Below are 21455 nucleotides of genomic sequence, written 5' to 3' on the forward strand. Positions count from 1 at the left end.
GGGTTGTGGGTGGGAGGGACGGTATGGGGGGGAAGCCATTGTAACACATGAGTCGTACTTTGGAAATTTATATTCATTAAATAAAAGATTAAAAAAAAAGAAATGATTGCATAGATTTTTCACAAGATATACTGTCATGAAATTTTTCAACTATTCTCATATGCGTGGATTTCAAAGTGTTTTTCTACAGAATAATTTCATCCTTTAATTTCATTTTCCATTAACTTCAAAATCATTATTTAGACAGAAGGATGAGCAGAGGTGCTTATATCATTAACAAAATACTAGAAAACCCAATTTACTGCTATGCGGAAAAGATCTGCATCATGATCAACTTGGCTTTTCTCAACATTCTAGCAAGTTAAGTATAATAAATCACATCAACAGAATGAAGAACATAAACCATATGGTTATCTCAATTGATGCAGAAAAGCACCTGATAAGATTCAGTATCCTTTCATGATAGACATTCTCAACAAATTGGGTGTATAAGGAACATACCTCCAACTTATCAAGGATACAAAAGACAAATCCACAGCCCATATCATACTAAATGGAGAAAAGCTGAAAGTATGTATCTTCACATATGGAAGAAGACAAGAATGCCCTCTTTTATCACTCTTACTCAAAATATATTTGATATATTAGCAAGAGCAGTTAGGGAATGCAAAAAGAACAAACACCATCAAAATTGAAAAAGAGGAGGTCAAAATATGTGTGTTTGAAGATGACATGATTTTATACATGGAAAAACCTCAACACTCCATCAAAAAGCTGTTTAGAGGTGCTGGTGCTATGGTGGTGTGGGTAAAGCTACTGCCTGCAGTGCTGGCATCCCATATGGGCACCAGTTTGAGTCCCAGCAGCTCCACTTCTTTTACAGCTCTCGGCTATTGCCTAGGAAAGCAGCAGAAGATGCCCCAAGACCTTGGGCCCCTGTACCCACATGGCAGACCCAGAAGAAGCTCCTGGTTCCTGGCTTGGGATCAGTACAGCTCCAGCCATTGCAGGCAATTGGGGAGTGAATCATCGCATGGAAGACCCCCCTCTCTCTCTCCCTCTCTGCCTCTCCATTTTCTGCATAACTCTTTCGAATAATGAAATAAATCTTTAAAAACTCCATTAGAACTGATAGCCAATCCTGTAAAGTCAGATAAAATATCAACAGGCAAAAATAGCATTTTTTACCACACCGATAATGATCTTACTGAAAGGGAATGGAATAAATCTAATTTACAATAGCTAAAAAAATTAGATACCTAGAAATATAATTAGCAAAGAAATGGAAGGTATCTATCATGGAAATCATTAAATGCTGATAAAATAAATCATCAAAGACACACACAAAAGGCAAGGTATTCCTTGTCCATGGATTGGAAGAATTGATACTTTTAAAACGTCCATATTATCTAAAGCAATCTACAGGTTCAATGCAATCTATATCAAAATATCAATGACATCTTTACATAAAAGCATCCTAAAATTCACATGAAACACAGAAGAGCCAGAATAGCCAAAGCAATCCTGGGGGGGGGGGGGCAAGCTGAAGGCATCACAGTACCTGATCTCAAAGCATATTCCAAGCTACGCTCATTAAAACATCAGGTCACAGGCATAAAAGCCATCACATAGATAGAAGAGAGAACCTAGACATGAATGCACATACATACAGCTAACCAATTTTAAACAAAGTTGCCTAGTACATACAGTGGAGAAAAGATAGACTTTTCAATAAATGGTACTGGAAAAACTGGATTATGTGTGTGTGTGTGTGTGTGTGTGTGTTTATCCATATATATGTAGAAGAATTAAATTAGAAACCTACTTCACCATATGCAACTCATGATGATCAAAACCTAAATTTAAGACCTGTAACTCTAAAGTTTCTAGAATAAAACATATTGAGAAACCCTTCAACACATTGGTATAGGCATGTTGGAGGGTGAGGAGTGATTTAGCACTGCCAAAAAATGTAGACAATCAGAGAAAAGCTACACAAATGGGATTATATCAAACTCAGAAGCTTCTGCCCAGGAAAGGAATCAAGAGTGAAGAGACATCCAAAACGATGGAGAAATAGCAGCAAGCTACTTAACTGACAAAGGATTAATATGCAGAGGATATCAAGAACAAAAAAGTCAGCAACAACAAAACAGAGCAACCCATCCAGCTAAGAAATGGTCAGTTTTCAAAATCAGAAATACAAATGATTATTGGAAGCTATTATGAAAAACTATACACCAGCAAATTGTAAAACCTAGACAGAGTAGACAAATTTTGGATATATATAACTTCTCAAAATTGAACAATGGAGCAGACCAGTAATGGGTAATTAGGTTGGGTCAGTACAGAACAGTCTCCCAACAAAGAAAAGCCCAACACCAGATGGCTTCATTGCTGACCTCTGCAAACGTTTAAGGAAAACCTCAGTTCTTCTCAAACTATTCCATTATAGTGGATGGGGTGGAACCCTACCAAACTCACTTTTGATTCTGAAACCAGACAAGGACACAACAGCAAGAACAACAAAAGGAAACTACAGACCAATATGCTAATGAGCACAGAGGCAGGAACCCAACAGAACACTAGCAAAACAAACTCAACAACCCGTCAGAAAGTTCACGCACAGGACAGTTGTGAGCAGTGCTCTCCCCAGGTTGTAATTATGCAGGAGGAAATCAAGGACAATGAAGAGATGGGTGACGTGTTCCACCGGGGACTCTGTGTTCTGTGATCCCCAGTGGGATCTGTCACCTCCGTGGATGCTAATGTGACAGCCTGCAGAGGGATGAGCTCAGACATCCTTTCTTTAAAACACTGCAGGTTCTTCTCAGGCGCACAGAATCCCTGCATACGGCTGACTGGGTAAGTGGCTTTTTGCCCCACAATTGGGGATCAGGGGCAGATGGGGCTTCTGTGCAGGGGACTTTGGGGGGAAATTGGGCCATGCTGAGGAGTGTGGAAGCTTCAGAGGAGACATCAGCCCCACCTGCCCTGCTCTGCTCAGAGAAGATCCCTCTGTAATGCAATGGGGAGGTTTGTTTCTCATTTAGTCCTTTAATTAAGAGTCCAAATTACTGACTTATGTAACTTCCATAGTAAGTAAACTCCTATAGTAATTAAAATATAATTCATATTCTTAAGAAAAATGTGTTTATTTGTTCAAAATATCATTTTTGGTGTGTGATCTCGCATTACCGAGTTACCTACCAGCAGTTCCCCTGAAAGCCTTTGTATTCTCAGGTTTAGTTCCAGAAACTACAAGGGAATAGAACCAGCTTGTAAGCAAGTGCTGTGTCAGCCTGCAGGTCTCCAATGAGAGGACAAGCACAGGAAGGCTGCAATGATGTTGCTATTAAAAAAATAAGGGGAGAGGCTGACAATTTCCCTCCAAAGCTTCAGAAACTGAGAAGTTTAAATTCCAACAGGTGCAGTGAGAGATTATTTCTGCTTATTCATCTTTTCTCTATGAAGTAATAATTTAATATTACCTTATTTTTTAAAATGCCTCTTTTCCCACATCCTTAGCAGTCAGAGACTGAACTTACTCTGTGAGGGGGAACATGCACGTGAGTTGAACCTCACCCTGCCCGTGTCTGGCTGAAATTCCAAATGTTTGCCAAGTGACATCTCTGCCTACATGTGAACCTGCGTCTTCCACTTGTCACTCAGACAAGGAGAGTAGGGTGATGAAGGAAAGACGAAGCCATTCAGCCAGAAAGCTGCACGTGAACTCGTTGCATCTCGGGTGGCTCAGGGAGCAGGGTCTCCCACAGGAATCTCCTTTCCAGGTAAGGACAGCAAAGCATATGAGAAGAAGCTCTACGGGGGTCCCGTTCCTCTACCTTAATGCAGGTCCTCTTTTCCCGACTTCTCTCAAGACAGATTTTAAAATGTGGATATTGTGAACATTCTATCCACCCGAGTGACCACTGAGCTGTGCTTCACAATCTGTTCAATTCTGAAACAATGGCCAGTTCCCACCCCTACAGTTCTCAGAGTTAGCTGCCATTAATTTGCTCAAAGGTTCTCCACCTGTTCCATCCTCACATCCTTGGTGCTGTATTTCACAGCATCTCTGCACACAGCCCTGACATCTGTGTGGGGATGATGTTGCCTTCCTGGCTGTGCCACCGCTTCCATCCCACCCCAAGCCCTTCAGCTTCCCAGCTGGAGCTGTGCCACAAGTCAGCTGCTGCTGTTTAACCTCAGCCCCACATCCATGTGCATGAAGCCTGGTCACTCTCACCTACCAGCCAGTTCCCTCTCGTCCATCTATTCCTTAAAATAAGGAAGGTGATGAGAGTGAGGCTTGGGATCTCATGATGGCCAGGTTGAGGTCTTGGATGACAAGCCAAAGTGTGCCCTTTCATGGACGATAGGCTGCATGGGTAATGCTTAGCACTAGGCAGAAATCATGTAATTTACACATCATCTCAACCCTGACTGTGAACGCTGACACACAGGATGCAGATAGCAGAGGCGTCCTCCCTACCTTCCATCACCCTGTTCCCATACATCCACAAGGCCACAGGCACCTGGGCCTACCCTGGGGTCTGCCTAGGGGCTTCCTCCTCCAGAAGCGCCCTCCACTACTCTCCTGACCGCCGGTTGGTGTACATTGACCTGGACGTTGGTCCCTGCTTTGGGGCTCATTGTATGATCTCACATGTCACACAGCTCTCAGAGTGAATATTTTGTTTCTTTGAAAATCATTTCTCCCTGTGTCTTTCTTTTTCTCATCTGTCAACTTGGACTTTCCCTTCCCTTCCCCAAGGTGGCTTCTGCATACGGCTTGTTTCAGAAGTCTTGTTGCCTTTCCAGGGATTTCATCATAGGTACAAAATGCCAGGTCCCTTGAGGGCACCTAACTCTCCCGACTGCATGATGTGACTTTGGTGTGTGGCACTGTAGGACACCCAAGGACCCTTTCAGGCTCAGCACACCTGGGAACCTTATTTGAGGAGGGTCTCCTTGCTCACCCTGCTGATGGATGAGAGCCCTGCCCTGTCCTCTGATCTCCTAGACTGCACTGTGCTGGTCAGATGTGCCTGTGACAAGGAGCAGCTGGGAGAGGACCTGCTAAGAGCATTGTTTCAGTTCATTTGTTTAAAGGGTTCATGTTCAGCAGAGTGGTCTCTAGTAGAAATGATCTATTAGCACAGAAAGAGTGATATACCCTTACAATGCTCACATACTGGATGCTGTTTTAGTAGAATTAAGCAACGTGTATCTGAGGGGTTTCTCTGGTGCTGTCTTGTGTGATCCCATCTTTGGACACAGAAGACTGAAGAACTATTTTGTGTCTCTCTTGTCAATACCTGGAGGAAAGGTAAGTTGCTCTTTGTGATTAATAAAATTGTCACTATCCTTAATCCACATTCTGGAAATGGAGATAATTTTTCACTGCTTCTACTGTGGCATTTCACCACTAAAAAAATAACAGTTTCCATGTTTTCAAAGTGATATTTCACCCAAGCAAAGATTTCCTGAATATTATTACAAATTCATGTCACTGGTACACTGCGGCTTTACCAAAACCACTTATCTGCAGCACTGTAGCTTCCTAAGTGACAATGAACATAAGACAAGCAGCCTTGATCCACAGATGATTAAAACACACTACTTGGAGGGTTTTACCATGCTGTGTGTTTGCCAGGTTCTGGCTTCAAGAATCAGTTTAACTTAACTCACACAAGGTCTCTATTTCACAAAAATTAAATGACTTCAGGTAATTTTAGAACTATCCTGAATATTAGCTATTAAATGATAATGTGAATTATTTCAAGTAATTACTTTTAAAACAAGTGTTTAAGTTTTTATCAATTTGATAGGCAGAGAGCAGACACAGAGAGCAATCTTCCATCTACTGGTTCATTTCCCAAATGCCCACAACGGAGGAGGCTGGGCCAGGCCAAAGCCCGGAGCTCAGAACTTGCCAGATGGGTTTCCCACAAGGTGGCAGGGATGCAACTACTTAAGCCTTCACCTGCTGCCTCCCAGGGTGTGCATTGGCAGGGAGCTAGAATCAGAAGCAGGGCTGGAACTCAAACCCAGGCCCTCTGACCTGGGATGTGGGCATTCCAAGTGATCTCTTACAAATTGCATCTAATGCCTCTCTCTGACTTTAAAAACAATACTGACAAGACCACGTGTTGGAGAGGAAGTGAAAAGCTCACATGGTGCTGGTGGAAATGTGAAGTTGTATAGCCACTCTGGCAAACAGCATGGCAGTTTCATTTAAAGATTAGCATGATATTTTTCACCTTGCATAAAACATACACACAAAAATGCAGTAACAGACATAGCAGAATATCAGCATGGTGATTGTCAGAGATCCATGAAGCTTGAAGGTGGTGGGCCCTGAATTAATATTTTACCATCAGTCTTCCTGGAAGGACCATGGAGGCAATCTGAAACGAGCTCAACAAATCCTGCCACCCACTTGATCACTACCTAGGAAAAATGTTAACTTTTTCTCATGCTGTTCATTTTCACCTTAAAAAATCCACACTTGTCAATCTTTAACAAAGTAGGCACCTGAGTTCTGAAGAGTTTTATGGCATCTCGTGTTCAGGAAATCAGCATTCTGCCTCTCTTTCGTGCCTTAAATGATAGAATCACATGGTCCAAGGAGCCATGACATAATTGTGCCACATACCCTGCTATCAAATGATAATTCTTTTTAAATATATGCTTGGAAACATTAATCAGTGTTATAGAATTTCTATTTATGGGGTTCAATAAAATCTTGTACACATATTCAAGAGGAAATAGTCACCAGTATGTCATCATCTCATTTTCTAGTGTAATTTTTACTCCTGGAAATCTTGAGTCTAGAAAACATCTTTGCTTATTTGAAGGGGAGATGAAACCTTGGGATCTCATGGAGACCTATCTTAAAGGTTTTTTTTTTTTTATATTCAGACCAAAGTCCTTCAATTAAAACCTTAAATTGGAATGAGATTGAATTTATTTTAATTGTGGTTCTATTTACCACCCTCACTCCACATTATTAGAAAAAGACATTGGAATGTGTTCCTGCTACCTGTAACATGTTGCAGTTTTTAATGCACAGGAAAGTGTGTGTTTCTGTGGGAGCTGGCCACGGTACCCATGACCCAGCCATAGCTGGGATGTGGAGGGATGAAGGAGATGGTAGGGGTGGCTCCAGGAAGGTCTGAGATGGACTTGACTAATGAAGGGAGAACAGGAAGTACTGGGATTGAAGCATAGGTTTCAATAATGACAGCAGTGTTAGTTGAGATTCGGGAAGGAGCTAATATTTGTGACAAATAATTTTTCTTGCTGTTTTCTTCAGAAATTTACTGTATTATTGTTTTCCCTACCAGATGAATAAAAACAAACAGCACCACGCCAGTGACATAAGATACACCCTTTTCTCTGAAGTTGGCATTGGGGTCTCCGCCAACACCATGCTTCTTCTCTTCCACATCCTCACATTTTTTCTCCAGCACAGACCCAAGCCCTTGGACCTGACCATTGGCCTCTTGGCCCTCATCCACCTAGTGATGCTGCTAATCATGGGCTTCCTCGTCACAGACATTTTCGGGTCTCGGGGTTTCTGGAATGACATCATGTGTAAATCAGTTTTCTACTTGTACCGAATCCTGCGGGGTCTCTCCCTGTGCACCACCTGCCTGCTGAGTGTCCTCCAGGCCATCACGCTCAGTCCCAGGAGCTCCTGTCTGGCAAAGTTCAAGCAGATGCCCTCACATCACAGCCTGTGTTCTCTCCTCTTCCTGTGGGTTGTCTATGTCTTCATTAGCAGTCCCCTCATAATCACCACCATTGCCACTCCCAACCTGACCTCAGACAGTTTAATCTATGCCACTGAATTCTGTTCCATTAGGCCCATGAGTTATTTCTTTAAGCAGATGTTTTCCATGCTGGTGACCTTCCGAGAAGTCTTCATGACTGGCCTCATGGCCGTCTCAAGTGGGTACATGGTCACTCTCCTGTGCAGGCACAAGAGGCACTCTCAACACCTTCACAGCACCAGCCTTTCTCCAAGAGCCTCCCCAGAGCAAAGGGCCACCCAGACCATTCTCCTGCTCCTGTGCGTTTTCATGTTCATGTCTATTTCAGACTACATTGTCTCTTCCTCAAGAGCGATATGGAACAATGACCCAACTCTCCATTGTGTCCACATGCTGGTGATCAACAGCTATGCTACAGTCAGCCCACTGGTGTTCATCAGCACTGAAAAACGAATAATCACCTTTCTGAAATCTGTGCGTGGTTATTGTGTGATTATTCAGTGATGGATAAATTCTCTCAGGATGCACCAACACATTGGTTTCAAAATCGTTAATCGGAGGATACAGCATGTGCTTTCTGGATTCAATGACATTAGGAAGCACTCCTTTTCTCATTAAGCCCACTTACTTTGATAGATGTGCATGGCCAATGAGTAATAGGTAATTGTGCCACGTGCCTCTCTGACATATCTAATATTTCTGAGTATCTCCTAGAGACTGATGAAGTGGATCTCATGTGTCATGGCTTGGGGTAGCTCACAGACTTACAGGTACATGGACATTTGCAGCACTTTTTTTTTGACAGGCAGAGTGGACAGTGAGAGAGAGAGACAGAGAGAAAGGTATTCCTTGGCCGTTGGCTCACCCTCCAACGGCCGCCGCAGCCAGCACACTACAGCCGGCGCACTGCACTGATCCAATGGCAGGAGCCAGGTACTTATCCTGGTCTCCCATGGGGTGCAGGGCCCAAGCACTTGGGCCATCCTCCACTGCACTCCCTGGCCACAGCAGGAGCTGGCCTGGAAGAGGGGCAACCGGGACAGAATCCGGCGCCCCAACCAGGACTAGAACCCGGTGTGCCAGTGCCGCAAGGCAGAGGATTAGCCTAGTGAGCTGCGGCACCGGCCGCAGCGCTTTTAATAACTCAATATTCTTGGTGATCTGTATTTCACCTAACCAGCTATATAACTGTTTATTACCATAAATTACCATAAATTCCAGCAATTTTAATCCTATGTATATTCTTAAAAGTACTGAATGTAGGGACTCAGTTATCTGTATACCAAAACCCATGGAAACCTGATTTATAACAGTCAAAAGAGGTGGACACCACAGAGCAGCATGTTAAACTGCCCACAGTCCATATCAGAGGCCCCTGTGTGTGCTTCCAATCCAGCTTCCTGCTCACAACTCAGAAGGCAGTGGATGATGACCCAGGTGCTTGGTTTCCTGTCACCCATGTGGGAATCTCAGATTGAGCTCCTGGCTCCTGGCTTTGGCCTGGCCCAGCCGTGGCTGTTAGGCCATTTGGAGAGTGTTTCAACAGTTGGAAGATTCTCATTGTCTCTCATTCTCTCTCTCTCATTCTCTCTCATATTCTCTCTCTCTCTCTCCCTCTCTCTCTCTCTCCTCTGACTTTAAAATAAATAAATCTTAAAAACATTCCTTCTATTCCATCACCTAGAAGGAAACAATCCAGTTGAGAAATGTGTAACAGACATGAACAGATACTTGATAAGAATTAGATACATATCTGACAAATAAGCAGAGAATATATGCTTCAATCATCTATCACTGGGGAAAGGAAGTAGAAGCCACAATGCTGCTAAGTGTTCAGGGTGCAGGAATTCTCACTGGTGATGAGTGAGGAGTCAGTTCACACAGCCTTTATGGGAAACAGGTGGTCATCTCTTCTCAGCATAGACTTAACCATAATATCTGCCAGATGCAAGTGCATTTCTAGTTTTAACCCAAACTGTTTGAAAAGCTATGCCTATGCTTATAATGTATGCCAGTGTTTATAGCAGCTCTATTCATAATCCTAGGCTTTGCATCAATCGAGATCTATTTGAGCTAAGAGCTGGATAAGCAAATATGATGCTTTCACAAAACAAGTACTACTCAGCAGAAGAGAGGAAAGTTACTGATCAGCTCAATGACATGAATGAATGTTAAGTGTCTTGTGTTCTGAAGAAGTCAGGCTGCTAATGATCTCTATTTGATTATTCCACTTGTATGATGTTTTCAAAAATGAAACAAAATAGGGAGAGAAGAGATCAACAGTTTTCAGGATTGGTGGAGTGAGCAGTGGCTGAAGACAAAGATGATGCACCCAGGGGAGTTTTGTGGTGGAGGAACTATTCTGTGTTACACCTGAGTGATGGATACACGAGTATATGGATTTGTCATGACATGGAATTTGGTATTGAAAGAGTGGACTTCACCAAGTGATCAATTTCAGTTCACAATTGATCACACTGATAGGTCTAAGAGTCAAAGGGATCACACAAACAAGACTAGTACCTGCTAATACTAACCGATAGAATAAAAAAGGGGAGAACGATCTAACATGGGAAGCAGGAAACACAGCAGACTCATAGAATGGCAGATGTCCTAAATAGCACTCTGACCTCAGAATCAGCCCCTAAGGCATTAGGATATGGCTGAAGAGCCCATGAGAGTATTTTAGGCATGCAAAGCCAAGACACCCTGAAAAAAAAAAAAAAGAAGACCTAAATGAAGATCTCTGCGAATGAGATCCCAGTGGAAAGAACGGGGCCATCAAAGAAGGAGGTACCTTTCTCTGAAGGGAGGAGAGAACTTCCACTTTGACTATGACCCTGTCAGAATAAGATCGAACTCGGCAAACTCAAAAGGCTTCCATAGCCTTGGAAACTCATGACTAGAGCCTAGGGAGATTACTGACGCCATAAACAAGAGTGTCAAATTGTTAAGTCAACAACAGGAGTCACTGTGTACTTACTTCTCATGTGGGATCTGTCCTTAGTGTGCTGTCCAATGTGAAGTAATGCTATAACTAGTACTGAAACAGTATTTTACACTTTGTGTTTCTGTGTGGGTGCAAACTGATGAAATCTTTACTTAATATATACTAAATCGATCTTCTGTATAAAAAGGTAATTGAAAATGAATCTTGATGTGAATGGAATGGGAGAGAGAGCGGGAGATGGGAGGGATGTGACTGGGAGAGAAATTATGGGGGGGTGGAGCCATTGTAATCCATTAACTCTACTTTGGAAATTTATATTTACTAAATAAAAATAAATAAATAAATAAAAGACTAGACTTCAATGTTTGTAAAACAAAAACAACCAAAAAAGGAAACAGACCTAAGAAACAAGAAATGTTTCGACCAAAAATTGTGAGGCTGCAGTTGTGTCTCTCTGTGTGTAATGTTATTCAGCAATTCAAAAAGAATGAATTTCTATTGCTTGCAACAGAATGATTGGAACCGGAAGACATCTGGTTGCATAAAATAAGCTGAACACGGAAAGGCAATTATCACATGTTCACCCTTATATGTTGGAGCTAAACTAAAAAAGAAACAAATGCCCATGTGTATCACGTCTGCTGCAAACAGTATATTTTCAAGCATTAAATTCTGTCAAACAACTTGGTAGGAATTATATACTGCTGTGGTTGAATGATTATGTCACTAATTTAAAATTTATATGAGTGAGGGTGAACATCTTTATACTGATTATTGTATAAAGCCTTTCTCTATTTTTATGCTGGACTATAGTCCTTTTACTGTCTGTCAAACTCTATTTCCTGGAGCATTCAACCTTTGACTACAATGTAAGTTACAAATAAGTTAGCTCAAAAATAATAAATATTACATTGAATAAAGAAAAATTCGTAACTTAGTATTAGACTATAACTCACCACATAAAATATATGACCACATACTGATATAAATAAGTGATTCACGTATAAATAAATTAGAAGAGAAACATCTTACAGACAGATTCAAAATAATGTGTGCAGACAGATCCCTCCTCCTAAAACCCTCCCCCTCCAGGGTGGGCTGCACTGGGCCTTGCTTTAGAGGAGCAAACAGATGGGGGAGAAGGACTGCACATCCCTGATGCTCTCTGCTGTGTCATCCAGTCCTCCCCTGGCCCACTGACCCCAAGCTTCAGATTATACCTGTTATAATTTTTAGTTCTTGTATTTCCATTTTTCCTCTGCAAATGACTCATCTGTATATCCATTCTACCCATTTTCACTGGGAATGTTGTAAAGTGGGGTCTTCCAAATCCATGGAACATCAGTGAATCTACATGAAATGAGTGTACTGACTTTTGAATATAGGTCACATGGTCCCCTTTTGCCCGCAGTCTCGTAACGCTTCACATAATTTAGCAAAAAGTACACCGGGGACGAAGCACAACTTTGTCTTATTTCTGAGACAGGGCCTGCTTTGCTCCCACTCACGGATTGAGCACAGCTCAGGGTGAGTCTCGGCTACATCTATGTTCAGCCTGCCTGGGATCTCAACTCCTAACTCCTAGCTCAGCCTCCAATTTACCACTGAGAATTGCTTTTCTTTTTAATATCTTTTTTTTTTGCAATTGACTGACATTTTGAAACATTGAAAGTTGAGAAATCATGGAACACAAGACTGATAGACCTCCAGGTACCAGGTAAGAGTGGATTTGGGGGGAGGGTGCTCCTCACGCTGGAGGGCAAGGATCTCAGAGACTCCAGGAGTTCTCAGAGGGCACCACGGGTCTCTCAGCCCAGGGCAGGGGCACTGCACAGCGGGGAGTGGTGGGGACTAAGCTGCTCTCAGGATCACAAGGAGAGAACTTGGTGTTGTCTACAGGACTGGGCCCCTTCTGATCCTCATAGAAGAGTCATGGAACTTAGAGGAAGTTCTTAGCTCAGCTCTCCCCAGACTCCTCTTGTGCAGGAGGGAATAAAGGACAGTGAGGACACAGGTGACGCGATCCACTGAGGACTCCAGGTTCTGAGCTCCCCAGTGGGATCTGTCACCTCTGGGCAGACACTAAAATGACAGCCTGCAGAGAGATGAGCTCAAACGTCCTTCCCTTAAAACTGCAGGTTCCTCTCAGGTGCACAGAGTCCCCTGCACACGTCTGCCTGGTGAGTGGTTATTTACTCCACACATGGGAAACCAGGGGCAGGGGGCATCTAGGCAGGAACTGGGGGACATGAGTTCGTGGGTGAGGGGTGTGGAGACATCAGCACCACCGCCCTACTTGACTCAGAAGAGGGTATCTGTGCAATCCAGGGGAGAAGTTGCTTAGCGTGTTTGCTCTCTAGACTACAAAATACATAAAAGTATACATTTCCTTTAGGGTGAAATGCACAATTTTGGTCTCAGTTCTCCTGAATAAATCATCTTAATTGATTGACAAACTGTAGCCTTATGTATTATTATGTTACCTAGTGATTTAAACTAAAACATTCCTTATTCTCAGGCAAGTTTTGAGTTTTACTTTCTTACTTTGTTAAATATACTCAGCTTTAAATTCAGTTCTTATTAAGATACTCTGCTTTTCATAAATAAAATATGAGTATTACTTTTATAAGGGATGTATATAGGCTGTGCATTTAAGAATGATTTTAGATTCATGAGAAGTAAATGAGTTTATTTGTTGCAAATGTCATCTCATAGCATGTAACCTCACCTCACTGCAAGAACTTCCAAGTGCTTTCTCTTGAAAGCTTTCTTGTCCCAGTTCAAATTTCACAGATGACAAATTACGGTACCATCCTGCAGTCTGTGCTCTGCTAGTACAAAATTGTGAATAAGAGGAGAGGGATGGTGAAGATTCCATGACAACAAATACTGTTTAAATGGAGAAGATGCTGGTTTCCTCTGCTGACTCCAAAACCCTAGAACCAAAATCTCTAAGAACTAGAGGGCAGGAAGACCTGTGTTTGTTCCTCTCTTCCCCATGCATTACCCATGTATAAAACTTCCTGCCCATTCTTTAGTCAGTGACATGCCTGGACCACACATGCAGGCCACGGGAACCCTGCTCTGTTCTGATTCCTGTGCTGTGTTTCAGGATTTTTGAAGCATGCTCTTTTCATGAACTCGCATGAACAGGTGAATGTCAACCTATGCCCTGTTGCTCAGACACAGACAATGGTGATGAAGGAAAGCTTCGTGTGACTCATCCATCCCTGGTGGCCCAGGGAGTAAGGTCTCCTGCAGGACCACCTTTCCTGGTAAGGACAGTGAGCACCAATGAAGCTCCCTGGGCTCCTTGCCCTTTACTTTCCAAGGATCCTAACACTTCTTCTGACCTTTCTTTCTTTTAAAACAACCGACTTATTAATTATTTCAAAGGCAGAGTTAAAGAAAGAGAGAGAGGGAGAACTTCCCCCCCTGGTTCACTTCTCAAATGGCTACAACAGCCCAGGCTGGTGCAGGTGCCATCCAGGAGCATGGAGCTCCATCTGGGTCTCCCACATGGGTGGCAGAAGTGCAAGTACTTGGGCATCTTCTGCTGCCTTCCCAGGCACATCAGGAGGGAGCTGGATGGGATGTGGGACAGCGAGGACACAAACCTGATGTGGCGGTCTCTAGGGCAGCTTAACTCCCTGCACCTCCTGCCTGCCCCCTCTGCCAATCTTTAAGATATATTTTTAAAACTCTGATAATCTCACTGTTCTAGCTGCAAGTGTGAACCCTGATCTGCGCTCCACAATCCTTTGACTTTACAGTGACAGTCGTTTGTTCTCTCCCCTACTTTTTACAAAAAGCTGCCATTTGTTTGCCCAAATGTCCTCTGGGTGTTTCCTCCTCACACCCACAGGCTCCTGTTTTTCCCAGCATCTCTGCACACAGCACCGACCTCTGCGTGGAGATGACGTCTCCTTCCCAGCTGTGCCTGCTGCTTCCCCCCAGGGCTCGTCACAGTTTCCCAGCTGCAACTGGTCTGTGATACAGAGCAGCTGGTGTGTTTAACCTGAGTCTCAACCCCACATGCACGTAGCATGCCAGGCTCACCCCTGAATCCCTCTTTGCTAACATAGTGAAGCGATGACAGACATAGTGAAGTACAGCTATGGTGATAAGGACAACCCAAAGAGTATTCTTCACGTATGTTAGTCTGAGCACACACTGCTAAGAGCTGGACACAAGTAGTGTTATTTACACATCATCTCTACACCAGGGAGTCTGCATGATTGCAGTTGGGCAGAAGATGAGAATAAGGCTAGTCCTCCAGCCCTTCCCTCATCCCTGTGTCTGTCCACCCACTCAGAGTTTTCCTCCTCATGTTGCCCCTCGACTCCTCACCTGACATGGCCTCAGGTGCACTGGCCAAGCACTGGTCATTAGTAGGGGCCCACTGGATGGCCCCATGCATCACAGCATCATCTGTTTTCTGGAAAACAGTGGGTAAGGCTATGTCTAAATGATTGTCTCCGTCATGTGCAAGTCACAGGGAGTCTTAACTGTCATCTTTCTCCCTGGGAGCCACAACCTTCACCGTCAGCTCTAACAAATCAGTGCTCAGATATTTCTTAAGATCTCTTACTCCATGTATGCTTATTTTCACCTAATCTGTCCACTTGGCCTTTCCTTTCTTTTAGCCAAAGTGCCCTCTCCAATGTGACTCATTTCAGAGTTCCTTTTGCTTGCTCTGAGACACAGGATGGCAAGTCCCCTAGGGCTGCCGGCTTCCTGCTGAGTGTTCAGTGTGACTTCAGTGATGCTGCTCTGACAGAGACAAGGGCAGTCTCAGCACCAGTGATCTGAACGGCCTCACCCTGCTGATGGCATAGAGCTCCCTTCCTGTCCCCTGGTCTCCTAGACTGCGCTGTGCTGTGCTGGTCAGCTGTGTGTGTGTGTGTGTGTGTGGTGTGTGTGTTTGTGTGTTTATCTGTATGAGTGTATTTCTGTATCTGTTTCTCTATCTTTGTGTGTGACAAGGCACAGCAGGGAGAAGATGCGCTACAGGCTTTGCTTTTTAATCTGAAGGGCTCATAGTCACCAGAATCCTGTGTCCTAAAAATGACATATTAGACCTCAATTGCATATTAAGTATTATCTATAATAATGACATCTCTCATATTATTCACAAACATTTAAGAGGGATATATTTTACGTGGCTGCTTCACTGAGAGTTGTGCATGATCCAACATGTGAACACTGCTGGTGACTAGAGAAACATGTTCTGTGCCTCTCCTGGCACTGCATGAAGAAGGTGAAATGCCACTTGTGATTGCATCAACTGGTGCCAATTCCTCCATCCACACCCTGGGGAAGGAGATTCATATTTTTGGCTCCCACTGCAAAATTTCACATTCATAAAACTCATATTTTCTTACACATTTCAAGAAATGATCTTCCGGAGCCATGACTTCCTGATTATTATTGTCAATGACTGGCATCTCTACACTGCTCCATTGGTAGAAACATTTGTGCTTGTAACAGCAGACTTTCCTTAGCAACCCTGTAAACAAGGCAGGCAAATACCTTAGTGTTTAGTATGCAACTTCAAGAATTTCACAGTGCTGTGTGTTTGCAAGGTCAGATTTTTAAAATGAAGTAAACTAAATTATAGCAAACCTCACTTCAAAATTAACATGAAAGGTAATTTTAGAAGTGGTGTTAATGTTATTGGACATTTGGGTTTCTATTCTCCTGTGCTTCCTCTTGGGCTCATCATGAGCATCAACTCCAACATGATGAACAAATAAATGGAGAAATCTGTGTCATCTTATCTCATCCTTACTTTAGAAAAAGGTTAACTTTCCCTATTGCTGCTACAGAACTTTCATTTTAGGAAGTCCATGTTTTCAAATATTTTAACCAAGAAACTGCACCTAAATGGTATTCAATATTCATGAATCTTGAACATTTCACTTCCCCTTTTTTTAGATTTTATGTATTTATTTGAGAGGTAGAGTTATAGACAGTGAGAGGGAGAGACATAGAGAAAGGTCTTCCTTCTGTTGGTTCACTCCCCAGATGCCCACAATGGCCGGAGCTGCACCGATCCAAAGTCAGGAGCCAGGTGTTTCTTCCTGGTCTCCCATGTGGGTGCAGGGGCCCAAGCACTTGGGTCATCTTCCACTGCTTTCCCAGGCAACAGCAGAGAGCTCGATTTGAAGAGGAGCATCCTAGACTAGAAGCAGTGCCTACATGGGATGGTGGCATGGCAGGTGAAGGCTAAACCTACTGTGCCATCTAGCCAGCCCATCACTTTCCCTTTGTAGCATACATATAGACTAGAGCTGTGAAAAATTTAATCTTAGACCCTTGATTGTTAGATGACAATTTTTCTACATGGTCACTGAAGCTCATCAAAATGCTACAAAAATTGTGTTTAGAGGTTGCTTTAAAGTCAGTATGTGTATTCTACAAGAACTGTTTACCAGTTGGCCATCATCAAATTATCTAGTCTAACAAAAATTTTACTTTTGGTCTCTTGAATTTAGAGAAATATTACTGCTTACATGAAAGAGAGATAAAAGCTTGGACCTATCTCGCAGGGTTGGGCGGACACTTATCCTTGAACTAAAATTAATTACGTATCTGTTTAGCACTTTGATTCATATGCATGATTAGAAAAATAAATAAGAGTATGTTCCTGCTAATATTTAATAACTGGACTCTGACTCATGGGCTTTTCAAACTTGTAGGATGATTTTTTAAAATATGCAAGATGTGCAGCTGTGTCGGGAAGTTATAGAAAAGACTCAAAATACCCAAAGTTCTCTGGACAGAGACTGCTAAAATCTTTAACTGTTGTGGTGAGTTTTTTTCTCTTTTTTTCTTTTAGGCAGGAACGGAGCTGACCAATTAGTGAGAAAACTGCATATGGTTTTCCAAGTAACACATGGGAAGAACATCATAACAATAAAAACATCATCAACCATTTCTATCAAGACCATCATGCGCCAGAACTACTTCTGTGTTTGGTACATATGCTCTATCTTTATTCACACAGGAATCTCTAGGATCCAGGCAACATTACTGTTCAGAGTTCAGAGGTGAGTGCACAGAGCTGAGCTCTGTAATATGTAAAAGTCATACTGGTTGCATATGGCAGATCAGAGACATAAATTTAAGACATCTAAGGCAAAGCCCACAAATTTCAGCGTTTGGTCTGTCGGAAGGTTAGGAGCATTTGGTCTGGCAGTAAACACACTGGACTAAAGATCACTTTGAAACAGTACAGCTCTGTATGTCTCACCCACTAAGACGCTTTTCCTGTGAGGATCTTATTTGCACATGTATCCGATCCTCTTCATTTGAACTCACCAAGATTGAACCCAACACTTATCCAAGATGATGTACAACAAATCCAAAACAACCATTGCTAGTGGTTGTCATGAACAACTAACAGCTATGCAATGAGGAAATATTCTCTATGATATTTGGCAGCTTTTCATGTACCAGAAAGCACAGGTCTCATAGGAGACCAGCAACAGCAGACATAATCCAGCCATGATTGGGTGAAATGGGATAGGGGAGAGAGGGGACTGCTTATGGATGTGTGACATAGACAGGATTATTCAAGAGGAAACAAGGATGCATTGGGAGTGACCATATGTTTTGATGATAGAGGTATTGTTGGCTGATTTGGTAACAGTGGTTATATTTGTGATACTGAGTTTTTCTTGCTTTTCTCCCCAGATACTGCTCTATTCATCATAAGATGAATAGAAATAACAAACTTTCCAGTGTTATAACTATTAGATACATCTTCTTCTCTGAAGTCAGTGTTGGGATGTCAGCAAATGCTTTCCTCCTTCTTTTCTACCTCTTCCAGTTCTTTTACAAGCACAGACCCAAGTCCACGGACCTGCCCATTGGTCTCTTGGCCCCAGTTCACCTAACGATGCTGCTAATCATGGGGTTCATGGCTACAGACATGTTTGTGTCTCGAGGTTTCTGGGATGACATCACGTGCAAATCATTTATTTACTTATACCGGTTGATGCGAGTCCTCTCCCTGTGCACCACCTGCCTGCTCAGTGTCAGCCAGGCCATCACCCTCAGCCCCAGGAGCTCCTGCTTGGCAAAGTTCAAACTATACCTAGCCCCACATCAGCAGCTGTGTTCCCTCCTTTCCCTGTGGGTCTTCTCTATGTTCTTTAGTGCTCACTACTCCTACTCTGCTGTTTATTTCTCCAATGTGAGCTCAGGCAGTCTTCTATTTCTCAGTGAATCCTGTACTATTGTTCCCATGGGTTACTATGTCTGGCAGTTATTTTCCATCCTGGGCATCTTCCGAGATGCCTCCCTCTTAGGGCTCATGGCCGTCTCAAGTGGGTACATGGTGACTCTCCTGTGCAGGCACAAGAGGCGGTCCCAGCACCTTCACAGCACCAGCCTTTCTCCAAGAGCCTCCCCAGAGCAAAGGGCCACCCGCACCATTCTACTGCTCATGAGTGTCTTTGTGTTCATGTACTTGTTGGAATGCACTGTCTCCTCCTCAAGAGTGATGTGGAACAATGACCCGGTGTTTCGCTGTGTCCAGGTGATGGTGGCCAACGGCTTTGCCACAATCAGTCCTTTGCTGCTAATCAGCACTGAAAAACGTATAATAGACTTTATTAAATCCATACAGGGGAAGAAAACAAGGGTTAAATTATTCTGTGTTGGATAATTTTTCTTCAACTTTATGGTGATAGAGATGCTAATTCCCTGTGTTGACCATTACTCAATGTACACCTGAACTGAAACATCACATTATACCTCCAAAATATGGATAAACATTACATGTCAATTTTAAACAGAACATATATATTTTAACAAATATACTAATATAACTTGTTAGCAATGGGGATGCTGTGTGGGAATATGGAAATTCTTGCAGTACCTCAAAATTGCTGTTGAATACATTTAAACCTATTTTGAAATGTTACTGTTTAAAAAGTAAGTTTAAAAATTGTCCCAATATACTGGCTTCAAAAAGGTTACTCATGGTACATAGCATGTGCTCTCTTGGTTGAATGAAAACATAGAGCTGTACTTTCTCAATAACCTGTTTCCTTTGATATATGTGGATGTCACATATTTTAGATATAATTGAACCATATGCCTTTCTTAGTAAACAGAAGGACTTTATATTTCCACTCAAGCTCTTCGAGGGTGCCTGTGAGGTAGGTCTCACTTGGGTTAGCCCACACTACCTCAGATAAGTGACTGTTCATAGCACTTTTTAATAAGTCTCAGCATTCTGAATTTAGCCTAAGAAATATCTATCACCATCAATCATCATTTTATCCTGCAATTCTACCAAAAAGAATTGAATACAGGAACACAGCTATTTGTACAGCAAGGCTCATCATACCATGATCCAAACACTCAAAGGCAGAAACAACTCAAGGTCCATGACTACCTGAGTGCATACCAGTATGGCCTGTACAGAGTATTATTCAGCCTTAAAAAGGAATGGCACTCCCTCTGGTACATGGTTCAGCAAAAAAGACATAAAATATTTTATAACAACTAGACTGTCAGTTAAAGAGAACAAATATTCTGTGAATCTAGTTATGGGAAGTGAAACTCAGAGCAAACAAATTTATAGAGACAGAGAATAGAATGGCAGTCTAGATGCTGAGGGAATAGGGAAATGGACAAAGAATTTCAGTCTGGGATGAAGAAAAGTTCTGGAGATGGATGGTGGTGATGGGTGCACTGCAATGCAAGTGGACTTATGCCACTGCATTATTATACACTTAAAATGGTTTAAAGGGTAACCTTTGACTATTATAAGAAGTTTCCAATCACTGACCACCCAATTGTGAATACATATTCTCTGAAGTTAGAGAAGCCAAGTCACCAGATTTGAAAAGCATCAAAACATAATATTTTCAATGATTTAGGTTAGTTTTGTTTTAAAGGTACATGTTGTTGATGCACAGTGTGATAATTCAATGCCTGTAGGCAACGTGTGAATATCAAATTGTGTTATTTGCCATTTCTGACACCTTCAACATTAAACTGTTAAATTAACACTTAATAGTTGTGTGTGTGTGTGTGTGTGTGTGTTGTGTGTGTATGGTGTGGGTATAAGAAGAGAAGGAGTGGGGAGAGAAATGGTGGGGGCAGAGAATGACATCAATTTTAGGACATGGTAGCAAGTTTGTACCAATAATAATTTGAAGTTCGTTCCCTAAAGGTGCACATCTTATTTGTAATCTAATTTACCTAAAGAAATCATCAAAGTTTTCAGTGTGGATAGGTACTACTCTGTACTGCTCACAATTTCACAGATTTCTGTAATCCTTTAGTAAGCTCTGGTATCATACCTTCCTAAATGAAGTGCTTTATATGAGGGGGAAAACAGAATTTAAGTACTGAATCATATATGAAAATTATTTAGCCTGATATCAATTCATGTTCTGAAAAATAAGGAGATATAAAATTCTTTCTTCTTGGAAAAAGTAATAAAAACAAAGTTTTTTCACAGGCATACTTTTAAATATGTGATAATACAATGGCACTTGCGAAACTTCAAGAGAAAATGAAATTGCTAGCTTATTTTGGTGCCAAACATTATTGAAACCAATGCATAGGTCTTACCATAAGAAATTGTGAAAGCACATATGGGATCCCAGTAGTTTGCAGAAGCAAAGAAGAGTCAGAGAGACTGGCCACCTGATGCACACTGCAGAACCCAGGAAGATCGAGAAAAGGCAGAGAGCACAGCC

At 42.3% G+C, this 21455-nt stretch overlaps 2 protein-coding genes across 2 annotated transcripts; both read left to right on the plus strand.

Moving 5' to 3' along the window:
- Positions 1–7352: 7352 nt before the first annotated feature.
- Positions 7353–8285, plus strand: ORYCUNV1R1532 (vomeronasal 1 receptor oryCunV1R1532). The gene has a single exon (NM_001167221.1). It carries the CDS (start codon positions 7353–7355, stop codon positions 8283–8285), a length of 933 nt encoding a protein of 310 aa, NP_001160693.1.
- A 10166-nt stretch (positions 8286–18451) lies between these two features.
- ORYCUNV1R1621 (vomeronasal 1 receptor oryCunV1R1621) lies at positions 18452–19405 on the plus strand. The gene has a single exon (NM_001167308.1). It carries the CDS (start codon positions 18452–18454, stop codon positions 19403–19405), a length of 954 nt encoding a protein of 317 aa, NP_001160780.1.
- Positions 19406–21455: the final 2050 nt, after the last annotated feature.

The sequence above is a fragment of the Oryctolagus cuniculus genome, chromosome 10, assembly GCF_964237555.1.
Source record: "Oryctolagus cuniculus chromosome 10, mOryCun1.1, whole genome shotgun sequence".
Taxonomy (NCBI): Eukaryota; Metazoa; Chordata; class Mammalia; order Lagomorpha; family Leporidae; genus Oryctolagus; species Oryctolagus cuniculus.

What these genes read in the sequence shown, in the direction of transcription:
- ORYCUNV1R1621 (NM_001167308.1), top strand. Translation starts at nt 18,452, where the DNA reads ATGAATAGAAATAACAAACTTTCCAGTGTTATAACTATTAGATACATC.
- ORYCUNV1R1532 (NM_001167221.1), top strand. Translation starts at nt 7,353, where the DNA reads ATGAATAAAAACAAACAGCACCACGCCAGTGACATAAGATACACCCTT.